This window comes from Vigna unguiculata, chromosome 2 (assembly GCF_004118075.2).
Source record: "Vigna unguiculata cultivar IT97K-499-35 chromosome 2, ASM411807v1, whole genome shotgun sequence".
In the NCBI taxonomy this organism is placed as follows: domain Eukaryota; kingdom Viridiplantae; phylum Streptophyta; class Magnoliopsida; order Fabales; family Fabaceae; genus Vigna; species Vigna unguiculata.
This window is the reverse complement of record NC_040280.1, coordinates 17539094-17555904: the sequence shown is the minus strand read 5'-3', so window position 1 is coordinate 17555904 and position 16811 is coordinate 17539094. Positions and strand designations below refer to the sequence as shown.

At 27.9% G+C, this 16811-nt stretch overlaps 1 protein-coding gene across 1 annotated transcript; it reads right to left on the bottom strand.

Moving 5' to 3' along the window:
• Positions 1-7743: 7743 nt before the first annotated feature.
• On the bottom strand, positions 7744-13695 carry LOC114174242 (lysosomal Pro-X carboxypeptidase-like). Its single transcript, XM_028059040.1, has 9 exons — positions 13229-13695; positions 12955-13141; positions 12684-12817; positions 12490-12602; positions 11852-12095; positions 10153-10305; positions 9833-9912; positions 8734-8783; positions 7744-7999 (listed from the first exon to the last, which is right to left on the bottom strand). The coding sequence occupies exons 1-9, from the start codon at positions 13658-13660 to the stop codon at positions 7854-7856; spliced, it is 1539 nt and encodes a 512-aa protein (XP_027914841.1). The 5' UTR covers positions 13661-13695; the 3' UTR covers positions 7744-7853.
• Between the last annotated feature and the right edge of the window lie 3116 nt (positions 13696-16811).

The window sequence follows — 16811 nt, the reverse complement described above, 5'->3', positions numbered from 1 at the left end:
AAATTGAAGCACGTCAGAGTAGATTGATCCATCGCGCGCACTCGCCTCACATGCCGCAAGCTTCGTCTGCCTTCTATGGCACCCCTTCAAAAGAAAAATCATTTTGGCAAAATTATTTTTCAAAGTTAGGGGAGGTACTTGCAAGTTGAGATGAAAGAAAGGATGATAGGAAAGATGGGAAACCAATTGTGATGTATGGTGTTTCTCGGGACCAGAGGGATTTGGAAGTTCCTTGCTTTGGTTTTCAACCATATTGTAGATGTAGATGATTGAGAAACGACAACATAAAATTAGCAAATTAGGGTTTGAGACTTTAGAATTAATGATTCTGGGTCGAGTTGGGTATCCATGGATGTTTAATTCGATACTCGTACCCGATCGTTTATATTCGTATTTACCCGAATATTTTTATCCATTCAACCCGAACCCAAATTCATCAAACTGAATTCATATTTTCTCCCTCGGGTTTCATGATTTCGGATAGGTCGAGTAATTTTGCTCACCCCTAACGGGTAGGCACTATTCGTGCCTGACTCAATTAGTTGTCTTCACTACTTCCAACACAATTCTACCATCTTTCTTTTATACCACATTCTAACTTCCCCACCTCCTTCCTCCTTAACCTAAAAATATACCATCTTTCTAAACTAGACACCTAATTACATATCCACTACCACCATTATTAATAACTATACTTTCCTAAATGCACACAATTAATTATGGTTTAATTATGTTTTGAGTCTTTGATAAATTTGGAAACTTTTAATTGAGTTCCTAATATTTTTTTTGTCGTCTATTGAGTTAAGTCTCTAGAATTAAATGTTATTGTTAACTTTATGATGTGACAATTATCATCCACTATCACCCTTCTTAAATGTCATCATATAATATTTTGTTACAAGAAATTGTGGTAACGAGATTTTTAAATAGTTACTATGTTTAATGAAAATTATTTTTAAATTTAATTAAGATTACAAATTATTAAAATAAAAATAAAAATATAAAAAATTAAAAACTATAAAATTATAAAATTAAAAACTAAAAAATATAAAATTACAATAGTTAACAAATTACAAAATTATAAAAATATATAATTTCATAATTACGAAATTATAAAATTATAAAATTATATAATTATAAAACTAAAATTACTAAATTATAAAATTATGAAATTATGAAATTATGAAAATTGTGAAATTATTAAAATACAAAATTATGAAATAGTGAAATTAAAAAATTGTATTTTTTTAATTTTAATTTTTTATAATTTTATATTTCATAATTTTATATTTATATAGTTAATATTTTTATATTTTATATTTTTTTCTTTTAAAATAATTTTAATTAAAGTGAAAATTAATTTTCGTTAAATACGATAAATATTTGGGAAAGATCTTGTGATCACTGGTAACAAAATATTTTATGGCAATATGTGATGACATTTAACGAGGGTGATAGTGCTAGATAATTGTCACATCATAAAATTAACATAAACATTTAATTGTAGGGACTTAATTGAAAAGATTTAAAATATCGAAGATTCAATAAACTACAAAAATTTATTAAAAACTTAATTGAAAATGCAAAAATTTATTAGGAACTCAAAACATAATTAAGTCATTAATTATCATTACCAAAATGTTATGTTCTTTCCTTCTTTCACTAAACATACTATGAAACTCACTGATTAAATATGTTTGGTAAAATAATACAACAAGAAAATCATAGCTATCTTTTTACTTACTATATAGTGTACTTATATTGCATTCTTTATTTGTTTTGGTGTAATTATGTTTCTATAGGTTTGTCACCAAATTGTAGTCAAAGATTGTTGATGCCTACATATATACACTATGGTTTTGTTTTGTTAGCTCTTCTACTTTCCTTTTATCTACATTGATAATTTCATTTCGTTATATTGCTTTGTGTTATTAATTTTTCATTAATCGTATTATTGTTCCAGTTATTTTGATTTTGGACTATTTTGTGTTATTTAATTAGATTTTAAGTTCAGTTATTACAAACATAAACAATTTTGCTATGTGTTCCCTTCTACTACTTTTCTCTTTTATTAACATTGTGTTACTTACAATAGTGTACTAACATTGTCTTTTTCATCTGTTTTGGTTTAATTATGTTTCTATAGGTTTCTCAGCAAGTTATAATCACATATTATTGATGCCTATTTATATACATTGTGCTTTTGTTTTTCTAGCTCTTCTACCATTCTTTTCTCTACATTAAGAATTTTGTTTCGTTACAATAATCTGTGTAGTTAATTTTTCATTAACCAAATTATTGTTCTAATTATTTTGATTTTGCACTATTTTTGTGTTATTTAATCATATTTGAAGTTCAGTTTTTACAAACATGAAAATTTTTACTATGTGTTCCCTTCTACTAATTTTCTCTTTTATTAATGTTGTGTTACTTACTATAATGTACTAACATTGTCTTTTTCATCTGTTTTGGTTTAATTTTGTTTTTATAGGTTTGTAAGCAAGTTGTAGTCATATATTGTTGATGTCTATCTATATACACTGTGGTTTTGTTTTTCTAACTCTTTTACTATTATTTTGTCTACACTGATAATTTCGTTCCGTTATAGATTAGGATTAGTAACCATGGCTAAACTACAAACTAAAGTTACATTAATCAACTAAACAAGCAAGAACTAAAATATGAATTCCAATGCAACACTTGACCACATTTCAGCCCTTTCAAAACATTCCATACAATTGACATGTCATTTGGAGTTGAAAATCAAAAAGTCAACTCTGAGTCAACTTTGGTCAACTCTTCTAGCAAAAAGTAACTCTACAATTTTTCACTCAATTTTGGTTGATTCAAATTCTACCATGGCTTTTTATGAACATTTGAATGCTATCTTTGGTCCTTTTCTCTGCATTAAACTCAAAAATCTAAAAATGGATATTAGTCGCACAAAACTCTTCTTAAAAGCTTTTAAACCAGACCACAACTAGATAACCAACTCTACTTCTAAGCCTATGTATCTAAACTAGACCAAACTAATATTCTATTATCTTATTTATGAACCCATCTTGTATGCTAAACTAGACCAAACTAACCGTACTTCTAAGGATTACACTAAAAATGCTCTAAAAACATCTAATTAAGCTACTTGTGTAAAATTAGCCTAAAAACCTAACTAAACTAATTCTAAGCTAATAACTCCTAATTAGCATCTTAAACCTACCCAAAACAATGCAATTAGCTAAGAAAAACTCTAGAGATAAGGGTCTTATCATACTTACTATGATGATAAAAAGAGTCAGGATGAAAATGTAAAGAACCTATTATTGTAATTCCAAAAATTGAGTGGGCAACTTTCATAGATTATAGATTGCAAGAAAAAAAATAAAGGTATTTTTCTTACTCAATATTTATAATTTGGTATCCCATGATTATAGAGTTCATTTGTGTGTGTGTGTGTGTACTTACAGCAAATGTGCAAAAAAAAAATGCTAAAAATAGACCCAAACTCAAGATTAATCACACTGGTGGATCTAAAAAAAGAGCAAAGATTGTAAGTATTTAAAAATATGTCAAGTCTAGTATTTTTTATGTAAATTAGGTATGCCTAATAATTGGAAATATGAACGGTTTTCAATATATGATGGAAGTCGCCAACCAGTGAGTAATATTCATACTCATATGAGAGTCGATGAGACATATATAAATGAAGATGCTCAAATTTTTTGTATAAGTAATTATTGTTTTGTATGTTTGCTTCATTTTGTAACTTAAATTACATAGGAGAAGATTGTTAAGATAGAGAAGTAGGAAACTACTTTTTGGAAATCTCACCCAACGATTCTCTTGGTCAAGTGTTTGGAAAAGAAAATTCAGGTTGAGTACAAGGTGTGGGAGGTGGAATTTGTCCATCCCAAATTTTTGGATCATTCAACCTACAATTTGGTGACATTTCTACTTCTACTAATTGTGTTCAAGAAATTAAAATTGAAGTTCAAGAGTTGAAAAGTCAAATAGAGACAAAGAACGGAAACATGAAAACAATGGTTGCACTACTTGTTCAACTCCTACAAAATTCATCAATGTCAATACCTCTTGAACTTCTTGATGTTATTGTGAGTTTTTCTTATTATATCCCATGATTAGCTATAAAACTTCAATATATTCATAGAAATAATTAATTATTCTTTTAATTTTATTATTTCAACAACAACAAAGTTTTAGTGACCATTATTCCTCATCATTAAAGCCAACCTTAAAGATACTTTGAAGTTTGTATTGTACTTTTGATGTTTTAACTAGACCATGGTTTAAACTTTATGCTCTTTTTAAAAATGTTTTAGATCTTATGCTTGGTAGTAGGACTCGTGGTAAAATGTTCATTAATTATGATAATATAGTGGTTAAGTTGTTGTCATCATTTTGATAATAGTTTATATTTCACATGTACTACAAGCTTTTACAACTCATTTTGATAAAGGGGTAAATGAAAAATGATTTGAGTATGAATACCTTATTTCTGGTTCTTAGAATAGTTGGGCCATTCGTTCAAGCCTTAGAAGACTAAGAGTTAAGATTTTAAAGTGGCAGCCATGCTTAATGTTTTGTTTTTCTGATATGTACAAAGAAAGGTATACCTGGAATATCATATTGGATCCTAAGCAAGTGTTGTAATGAGAGACAAAGAAAAAGTTTCAAGAGAAAGAGAGTTTTTAGACAAGATGTCAAAACTGTATTTTGACTTGTGTAATGTATGAGGGATAGAGTATAAAAGAAGTAGATAACTAGTAGTTTTATTTCGACCGAGTGAAAAATAGGCGGTTTGAATTGAATGAAATGATAACCAAAGGAAGCTAAGGTTAAAAGGTTTGTGGGAAACGAAATGTTCTTGAGTTAAAGAAAATCAAAGAATTTTATGAATTTTAATCTAAGCATTTTTTTCTAGAGTGCCTTTTGACAAAATGGATAAATAGTTCAATAGTTAAATGTTTTAATGCGGGCTTTTTTGTACACACAAAACTCAAATAACAACCTTTTGATCACTTTTTTTGAAAGAAAACATGATTATACAATATTGATAAATTTACATTTGCTTCTTACGTTAGATAGTATTATTGTAAAAATAAGGAACTATTCAAACATATAAAAAATGTGAAACATTCATGTGTAATCACTGCTTTAAATGGATTAGTACTTTGGGATGTAGATGGTAGTGAATTTTTACAAGGTCAAGAATTTTCTGTGACTGAAAAATGTTACTTTTATTTTGATAATCCCTACTAGCTCCCTTTCAAAAAAAATTATTAAAGCAACAAATGAAAGGTCTTACCAAACCACACACATGAGTTGGTGGACCATACCTATAGGAAGGATGGGACCAGTTATGGCTGCAGATGCTTGTGAGTATGCTTACTAAGGGTGTGTTTGGTTCAGCATTGGAGAATTGATTCCGGCTTAATCTATTCTCCAACGCAGAAGCAAAAATTAGTTATTTCTCATTTAACGTGAATTTTTTACCCTTTACTTGATTTTGGAAACCAAAAACGTACTGATTCTGCGTTAGAAAATCAATTCTAATCAATTCTACATCAATTTGATGCAAAACCAAACACGCACTAAGAAACTTTGTTTTCTTTATATGAATATTAATATACCTTCCTTCAAATCAATGAAATCATGCACAAAATCAAACTTTGCTTTAGCATATAACTATCTAAAAGTTAAATTTCACTTCTTTTACTTGAGCTTGTCATGTTTACTTGAAACATCTAGACTTTAGAAAGTGATTTTCCTTACATTACTTGAATTTTTCATGTTATGCTATAGAGGATTCATCATCTAAACTGGTCAACATTGAACTTGTCAAATGCCATAGAGTGCCATAACTAATTATCAATTAGTGGGATTGATTTAATATTATAACCCATTAAAGATACACAATAAAAGCAAGGGAAACTTGTAAGAAGATTTGATAGGTGATTTTATACAATTAGGAAACCATGTGAGAGAAAGGGTTTAAACTTAAAGGGTGAGACCAAAAAAGGGAAATAAAGGGATTTAATGATTCCATTGAAAAAGCATAGTTACTAGATGTAACAATAGTTGGAGGAAAATACACCTCGTATAGAACTAATGGTACAACAAAAAGTAGAATAGATAGAGTTTTGGTGTCTATGGAATGGCTACAAGAATGGCCACATAGTAAGTAAACAATATGTTAAAGGCATACAAGTGTCTGACCATTGTGCTTTGACCCTCAAATCTACATCAATAGATTAGGGACTCATGCCTTTTAGAACATTAGATTGGAATTCTGACCACAGATTTAAGGTGGTAAGAAAATCTTGGAATTCATGCAATGGAACAGGAAACCCCATGATAGTGTTGAAAGAAAAATTTAAAAAGCTAAAATTTGATCTAAAGATATGAAATAAAGATGTTTTTGGGTTCATCAAAACTAGAAAACAACAAATCATTAGGAAAATAGAGGATTTGGATAAGTTGGATGATCTGAGTAACATAGATAAAGCATTGAGGATAGAGAGAATGAAGCTTTTAAGTGGACTAAATGTGGTTTCTTAAAAGGAAAATTCAATTTTAAAATTAAAAGACAAGGGTTAAATGGATTGAGCATGAGGATACAAATTTTAAATATTTCCACTCAAGACTTAGATGGAAAGAAATAAGAAAGAGATAAAAGAGGTGACGGTAATAAATGACATATTGGTGTGAGGTACTTTGATTCCTTTTTGTAAATGGGTCAGAATATCCTAAATACTTAATTTAATTTAATATCTTTTTGGTGATAAAAAAAATTTATTTACATTTCATGCATTACGTTTCTCTATATTAAATTTCATGAATTTGCTCTTTGATTTATTAAAAAAAACAATATTTTAGTCTAAATTCACTTAAACTAAATATTTCTTAATTTAGATGCAATTTTTAAGAATTTAAAGTTTATCCGTTATCAATATAAAAAAAATGTGTACAGTAGATAAAAATATGTGTAAAAAAAATAATACAATAGATACTTAATTCATATCGATTATTAAACAGCATTATAAAATTTTAATATGGTAGTACACATATTATTTTCTCAACTCATTCAAATTTAATTAAGCTTTGAATTAAGGATTAAACTTGTTTTTAATCACTTAACTTGAATATAAAATTGAAGTTTCTTGATGTCTCAATATAGTTTGGTCCTCAAATTTTAAAAATAAATATATATAATCCTTCAAAAATAATTATGTGAAATATTTTTGACGTATTAAACGAAATATCAGACTATCATTTGAACTGTTGACCATGTTTAACACGTTCAAACACAAATATTAACATAAAATATTGTTTAACTCAAAGAAAAAAAGTTGACTTTATTAATTATAAAAAGACTATATTCATTCATTTTTAAATTTAAGGACTAAAATATGTCACAATTTAAAAAGAATTAATTATAATTTTGTGTCTAAATTTAGGAACTAAAAATATATTTAAATATATACTTAATAAATGAGGTTTGCATATATGTTTGAGGTCATAAATTTTAACCATGGCAAGTAATAATTTTCCAAACTAAACAACTAAAGATTAAAAATTAAAATGGATTGGTGAGTACTGAAAGTAATCGTGGTTGATATCATATATAGCATTTCAATTTTTTTTTTATTGCCAACTTGTATTTTCCCCAATCATTTGGGGCTAAAGCTTCCTGCAGTACATGAAATTTCATCACTCCATCAAAAGTTTCCGTAATAGGATTGGTGATTGATTTCAAAAAAAAAATATTTATTGTATTAAAAAAATAAATTAAGAAAAGTAATAGGATATAGGAAGAACATGATAAGTAATTGGCATCATTTGGTGTTGTCTTTGAGTGCATGAAGATCAGCATAGTATTGAGATATCCACCTTTTCATTATCTTTATCTCTTTCTTTCGTTGTTTTACCAACCATTCTGGATCACTGTCATTTGCCCGCAAAAGATCCAGGCAATGAGATCCTAAAAAAATAATTAATATTCATCACGGATGTTATCATTTTATTTTGTTTTATTTTTCATAGAAAACGGTTAAAAAAATTAGGTTCTCCTAAAATATGGTATAAGAAATAATAGAATAGGTGACAAATCTAATATATATTTAAGAAAAAATCATGTTAGAATTAGTTGTATAACTTTATATTTAATTATAAAAAGTCAAATCATCCATGTTAATATTACTATAATAATCATTTGTTTAAATTCAAATATTTATCATAAATATAAACTACTAAATTAGTTATTAGCCATTATCAAGAATTTTTTTTTTTATTTAAAACAGGTACCTAATAAAAAGTTCAACGATAAAATCAATCCCTTTTCAAAATTTTCAAGTCTGTTATCCCATCAAAAGTTTATTTTATAAGTCATAATTCTAAGATAAATTAACTATCACTTTAAAATTGCTAGTTTATAATTGAAAACTGGGAATGGTTTAAGTTTTGTCTTTGGTTTAATCGCATATGAAACATTCTTGGAAGATAGCGCTAATGCTAGTGAAATCCAAGAAAATGTTTTTGTACATTAGTGCATTATAATTGTGCTTAGAGGTATCACATTGAATGTGACATATAATTTAGAAAAGGTATACAATTAGAAAAATGTGGTTATAAAATAATCAGAAAGCTACATATATTATAAAAAAAATGGACAATTTAGTAAAATATAGTTATAGAGAGATTACCAAGCTAACATACCATTAACTGTATGAACGGCAACAATGTTGTCTGATATGTTTTCTAGAACCCTGAAAAATGTACATGATTCATACATAGCTATTATTAAAATAGTACGCAGATACAAGAAATTGTTTTGTTTTTTTTTTTATTAATTAAAACAAATTCAAATAGGCACCAATTTAGGTCCTAAAATGTTGTTGCCTTTTGCTACGTAATTTGTAAAACAATAAAACTATATAAATGATCTCGAAATAGTGAATATCAATTAGTTAAATTTAGAAGTGTTAACAAACGCGCTTTTTTCTAGATTATGCTTTTCTTGATTGAACTTTATTACAAACTATAAAATAAAGAGTTAAAAAATCAGTATCAGCCAAATTTTCTTATTTTCAATAGTTCAACAAATAATACAGGAAGTGTGTCAAAAAGAACATTCTATAGTTTATTTCTAGTATTCTCATTTCACTAATATATTGGGACCAATTCGATTTTATTTTATTTTTTCAATATTCAGTGATACTTATTATGATTCTATTACTTAAGGGCTTCTTATGTACTTTTTATTTTAAGATCATGTTTTATCTTCTCATGGATAATCTTCCATTCACTCCGTCATAGTCTATTTTTTTTTATACATTATTTAAGAAAAAATATAATAGTTTAAGAAAAAAAAATTATGCTTTATTTCAAGAAGTGTCAAAACATAAAGATATTTGAAGTTTATTTGTATTTCCATTTATTGACATTGTAAATATAAAGAATAAGTTACTTTTTTGAAAGAAGTTTGTTTAGTAAATTTTGTACATGGTTTAGTTGAGTTCCATATTTGTTTTTTCTTTTATGATAATATTTACATGTGATGATAAATGTCAATTTAGATGAGATGTCAAAATACATGTTTTAAGAAAATTATGAAATATTTTTTCCATTTTTTCTGATCTACGCAAATTGTACTAGAAATTTTGAATTTTTATTATATTCTTCTTTATTTCTGCATAAGTTTTTAAAGCTAAAAAAATCGATTGAAATCAAATGATAAATTTATAACTAAAGATGAAAACATATAAAGTACGACAAAAAATTAACGTGGCCATGTTTTATATTTTAGGTTACTTACCCTCCAATACTATATGGGTCTTTTAACCCATTGGAGAAAATAATGTTGCTTCCAAATCTTCCAAGTACCAATGTAATATTCTGCATTAGCAACAATAAATTAGAGTTTCCAAATGTGAATACAATTAAAGACAAAATTTCTTGTGAAAGTTACAACATATATCGAGTATTGTGAACACAATTGAAGACAAATTTCTAATAAAATATAGTTTATTTATAATTTGGTTCAATGAATTAGTTTAGAAGGAAGAAAAACAACATTCATAATCAATTAATATTTTAAAATAAAAACAAAATTAAAATAAAGAAAAGAGTAATTACATGGCCACCATAGTATGTTGTAACCCAATGAGGACGAGGTGAAACACCAAAGATTTTCTTGCAACCTTCAACATACCTCTTTATGTTGAAAGGATTAGGTTCAAACATTGTATCATTTCCTATGCCGATGGGTATTACCATTTCACTGCATGTCTGAATTAATGTACACACCACATTAGCATTTAAACTCAAATAAAATAATTTAACAATTTTATGTTTAAATATAACTTATATCTCTCTAAATTTCTTTATGTTATGTTTGAACGAGAAAATTGAAGAGAACATTTCATTTTTTTTTAAATTATTTATACTAAAATGATTTGTTTGGATGATGAATTTAAAAAGAAATTGAAATTAGAGAATTTTAAGAAGGTATTTCAAATAACTAAAATAATAGAATTTTATATACCCTCAAAAGTATAAGAATTTGAAATTCCTCGTTCCTTTCCACTCCATTTACGAAGGTTCAACCAAGTTGACTCAGGTTGAATGTTCAACCGAGTCAACCCGAGCTGAAGGCTCGATTGAGTCAACCTTGAGTTGGTTCTGGTTGAAGAGTCAATCGAGTTTCCCAAGGATAAAAAGTTGAATCAATTTGGCCTAGGTTGAAGTTTGTGATGATTTGGCCTGAGTCGAAAAATAAGTCGGGTTGGTCCAAGTCAAAGGTCAATCGGATCATAAGTTAAATCGAGTCAGCACACATCGAAAGTTGAGTCGATTTGGCGCAGGCGAAGGCAAGTTGATTTGACATAAACTGAAGGTCGAGTCAATTTTGTTGAACCAAAGGTCACAACAAGTCGGCCATACTGAAAGTCGATACGAGTAAGTCAGCTCGAAGGTTAAACTAAGTTAGCTTGGACTAAACCAACCCATATCAAAGGTCAAGTCGAGTTAAGACGAAGGCCAAAGGCTCGGAGTGAAGGACAGGATTGAGTTATCAAAATATTTTTAAAATAGAATTTTTTTCTTAAAAAAAATAAATTTCTTTATACAAACAAAAAAATTTAATTTCAAAATATTTCAATCACTTCATCCAAACAAACTATTTAAAAAAATAAGAGAATGTAATTATAAGTAATTTAAATATAATATATTTTAATTTTCTTAAAATGGTTAAAATTTATAATCCAAACACACATTCAAATTCTTGTATACCTTTGTCTTAATTTTCCTATTTTTTGCTTTCTGAAACAATTATTGAGCATGGGGTACCTTTATGACCGACTAGTGACTAGTCTTGATTGGAAAATCAATGCAAACCTAAATCATTAAATATCTACCCTACACCTTTATAATGATATGCCCAAATCACCTATAAAACAATAATTAACCATGGGAAGAACAAATTTTCATACCATGTTGGCTATTTAAGAAATTTTTTATACACTTTATTTCTACACAAAAAAATATTAGAATGTCTCATTAGACATAATCAACAATGATTTAAAACAAAAAGAAGTAAGGTAAGAAGTGGACAACTAACTAACAAACTTCAACCATATTTCATTTTTCTTTTCTCACTTTTCTTAATCCATGTCATTTATTGTGTTTCTGTTGGAATGTCACGTCCATCACAATGAGATAACAAATTTAATTGAAAAAAAATTAATGCTTTCACCAAATTGTGTCACCTAAGTATAAGCAAATTAAGGAAAATGCTAAAAGCTTAAACTTGTAAATGCAATTAATTCATAATTACCTGCCATCTCCATCCCACAGTTGTCTCAGATACATTAGTTGGGGCATTAACTGTGCATGTGGTGTTTCCCTTGAGAGCCACAACACCTGCATATATCTTACTTAGGATATCACTCCCAAGAGAAGCTCCATCAATGCCACCACAAATCACATTCACTGGATATTTTGGAGGTTGATTATATTGAGCACCATAACCATACATCAACCTTAAGTAGTTTATCAATTCATCAGTTTGGTTTAATAAACTGCAAAATGTGACACTCACTCAGTAATCAAATATAAAGCTTAACACCATACTATTGCATTTGAATGAGTTTTAGTTCAATTTCATCCCTTAATAAAGAACGTGAACATGAAGATCAGTAACTTGCTACTTGTTAGGTTGAAAATTCAAGTGTGATTCTAAATCTATCATTAGATAAAAATAAGAAAGTTGAACATCATATAAGAAAAAAATCCGTAGATCCGTGATATTATTGTTTTAAGATATTGTTCTAAAATTTTGTATCAAAAGTGATATCATTTTTTTATGTAGATTGAACTCGGATCACGTTTATATAATCTGTATATGACGAATCTCTTCCAAAGACCCGTCATGTTTCTTAGAAACAAAAAGAAGAGAGAAGATAGTGTTCATACTGGCAAGTGTTGAATCTCTTGCTGAGAGTGACTAAACCATTTGGTTGAGAAGCTACTCTGTGAATTTCACTCCAAGATTGCAGTATAGTTTTGTAACATGTCTCACTAGCTTCCTGCATGTCATTTCTTCATCAAAATAAGCATGAAAAGTAAAACAAATATGAAGACAAAAGTATCAAATGACGGTGAATTACTCGATAATCCCTTGTGACAACAGAGTAGTAACCATTTTGTGGCGTGATGTTATCAAAGTATAGGATTGGTGCTGATGAGGCCAAAGCACCAACGGTCAGGTGGGGATATTTCAGCCTAAACCATGAAGCAAGCACTGCATAAATGATCAGTAATCATTTCTGATTAGTTGACTCTGCAAAACTTTGTACAGTGCATGAAAGTTAAACTCAACTAATGATCATAAACCAAGGTACAAATTTGAAACACCATGAAGGAATGCTGATAACTAACTTCCACCATATGATCCTCCAATTACAATCACCGGAGAATTTTGGGCATGTAAGGTGTTCTTGATATGCTTGAGCACTGCTGCATAATCTGCTAAGGCTTGAGCTGAGTTGAAATACCCAATAGTGCTTGCATTCTTCAATGCTTCTTCCCTGGATCCAAATGGCACTGATTTCCCATAGTACCGGTGCTGTAAGAATCCAATTCAAGATTAAATCTTTACACCCAAAAAATCAAGAAAAAAGTCAAAAAGAAAGAGTTATCTATAAACAAATACCTCTATGTATACCAAGAGGGCATTGAAGGAAGCAGCGTTATCAATTAAAAATCCTATGGTGTTAGGAGAGTTATCTATGGGTGCTTCAGCACCAAGGTATGCAAAAATGGGGGCACTAGAATTGGCACCACCCCAGTACTTGAAATTAATGAGGTATCTTTGTGGGAATGTTGTGTAGCTTTCTGGCTTATAGTTGAAGTGATCCAAAGTTTGTTTGAAGAAAAATGATTTGACTTGTTCTGCATCAACTGCAACTGGGTCATCGTGTAGTGATGCTTCCCATTCGGGAATTGGACTCATCCTTGGAATTGTTGTCCAAGATTGTGTTGCAGAGAAGGGGCGTGAGTATGTCAGAAATATCAAAACAAGAAATAACAAGGAGTGGTGTTTCATTGCCACAAAGGAGGAAAAAAAAATGCCTTTGAGGTTCATTGGTTTCTTTCTTAGAAAATATATGAATCAAAACGTTCTTATATAGCGTATCATCTTTAGCGCGTGATGCTCAGAGTTTCTGTCTATTTATGCTTTTGTGGGAAAATTAAGATAAATTATACTTTATTAATTCCTATATAATATGGGATTTTGTTTTAATGTTAGGTACTACTCCTTTTAGTGGTTTTAGTAACACTTCTCAAGTAACATTTATTAGCATATATAACTTTAATAACATTTATAAATGTTACAATTTATAATTTTAGCAACATTTATTGTAAATGTTACCTTATGAATAACTATAGTGATAATTTTTAAACAAATGTTACCATAAGTAATTAAATATGTTATCATAAATATTGTCACTAATGATATTGTAATATCTTCAAATAAATGTTACCATAAGTAATTAAGTTTTCATTTTTTTACCTTAATTGTAAAATTTTAAAATGATAACAATAAATTTAAAATTAATTAATTTTATTATAACATTGAAATAGTTAATATTAATTTAATCTTTAATCTTTTAAAGTAATATTTTAATTTATTTAAAAATAAATTTAAAGTAATATTATAATTTATTTAAGGTTTAATTACTCGAGTGGTACCCACTTTAATACTAGTGTGTCAATTTGATACCTGCGGAAAAAAGTGTCAATTGCATCCTCACTTTTGAAAAAGTGTCTCAATCAGGTCTCTTTTAGAAAAAAAAATTAACGCAGTTAATGACATGCCACATGTCACTCTTTGGGTTTTTTAATTATTTTTTAATTTTTTTAATTTTTTTTTGCAAATTTATTTTTGGTTGCCACGTGTCAAGTCTTTGTTGTGACACGTGGTAATATCAGTGCCACGTGGCAAGATGATGTCACGTGTGACAAATGTCATTGTATTAATTTCAATTTAGTACCTATATATGTCATTGTAGTGGGACGCAATTAACACTTTTTTTTCCGCGAGTACCAAATTGACATATTGCTACCAAGGTGAGTACCATCCGAGTAATTAAATCTTTATTTAAAAATAAATTTAAATTAACAACAAACTTTTAACATTGTTATCATATATTTAAAGTCTACATCGTTCCAAATCAATTTTAAAGTAATATTTTAAATTATTTAAAAATAAATTTAAAGTAATATTTTAATTTATTTAAAAATAAATTTAAAGTAATATTATAATTTATTTAAAATAAATTAAAATCAACATCTTTGGTTAGTTAAACAAACGTTAAAACATTGCAAGGTGTGAGGTTCCTCAAATGTTAAAGCGTTTAGGGTCTACTTTGTTCCTCAAACTCTCCAACATCCCTTCTTTTCTTCAAACTCTTGGATCCTACTCTGTCTCAACGTTTTCCTTCTTTCTTCAAACTGTGCGAAGTGCGATTCTTCTGTCGTCATTAAGTCATCTTGCCGCCATTGCCATCTTTAGGTAATATCATTTTGTGTTCAAAAATATTCTTCCTATACATCTCTTTTAGTTTCAAAAATCCTAATGCTTCTTCTTCTCAAGTTTCTCTCATATCTCTTCCTTTTAGTTTTAATATATCTCTTTATTATTAATAAATCTGGTCTATTGGTTTTTATTTCGCATTAGGGCAAATCGATCGCAAACTAGGAAGGTGCTCTATGCATTCTTGAAGATATTGTGAGGGCGAGTTTAGTAAATCTCGTTTTGTGTATATTTGCTAATATGAATCGCATGCTTGTGTCAATACTTTATAAAAGTTTGCTAAATGTCATGTATAACTAGCTGCTATATACTTTAATTTCATTCCCATGCCTATATCATGATCAAACTTTTCCATCAAATTTTCACTACATTTTATAATGCATCAGCAAGGCCACACTTAATTACAAAACATCACAAATATAACCAATATTGTTTGCAAATAAAGAAAGAAAGAAGTTGTTTCTTTATTTAATTATCTTATCATAAGAATTCTTAAGCCACGAAATAGACACTTTTTCTGTAGAAGTATAATAGTAATAATGTAGAAAAAAAAATATAATCCACATGTAAATTTAATAACAAAATATTTACCTTGTAGGAAAAGATTTGCAGAGTTGTAAATACTTACCATTTTGGTAACATGTACTATAGACAATATGTGTATAAATGTTACCTTTCCAAATGGTAACATTTTTTAGGTTTTAACATTTTGTAAATGTTATCGAATGTAATATATTAAGTAGTGAGGAAATGTAATTTTTAATTCATTCACTTCTGCACACTCTTTTTCATCTTGAAATATATTAAAAAAATCATGAAATTTGATGACTTTCACATTTTATTTAAACACCCCTCTTTGATTTAGTAGTATTAAAGAGTGTGTTATTGGAATTTTAATATATCAAATAAAAACTTTTATTTGTTAAGTCTTGAATGTTTGATTTTAACGAGGTAATATGTTATTGTATGAAATCATTGATATTTTTGATAATTTTTTAAGGAATTCAACTAACTAATTTTTAGTGAATCTCTCCTTTCAACTATAGTAAAATATGATTAATAATACTAATAATATGTTTAAAGACTAATTTAAAAACTAATTTTTTAATTAGAAACTAAATCATTTGGTAGTGAAGATCTTGGTAACTAATGTTAAAAATCAATTTATAATAAAAATTATTTTAGTTACAAATTTAGATACCAGTTATAATTTTTTGAAACTATTTTGGTTACCAATAATTTTTAATTTATAAATAGGTATTTAAATTGGTCACTATAATGACTAATTATTTTTTATTGCTAAAATTAGTCCATAGTATAAAATTTTTTACAAATTTAAAAATTATAAAATAATGTTTCATTATTTTTAAGATGTTTCAAATATTTAAGCACCAAATTAATTATGTATCTATCTTTGAAATAGAAAACACTTGAAAGTTAAAACGATAAAAAGGAAAACTTCTTATAACAGGAAAATGAACAAATATTATCTTGTCCAATATTAATTGCATCGTACTTGATTTTGTGTAATTCTCGTCAATATTTGTTTACGTGCAACAAGGGTCGAGCTTGTAATGTATATTTTATTCTGCAACAATATTTTTAAAGCACTAATAAATAACCATTGTTTCTATTTATGAACATTTCCTCCACAAGTTTGCGCACTGATCTTTATTTCTTTGTTGTTAAAGGTACATCA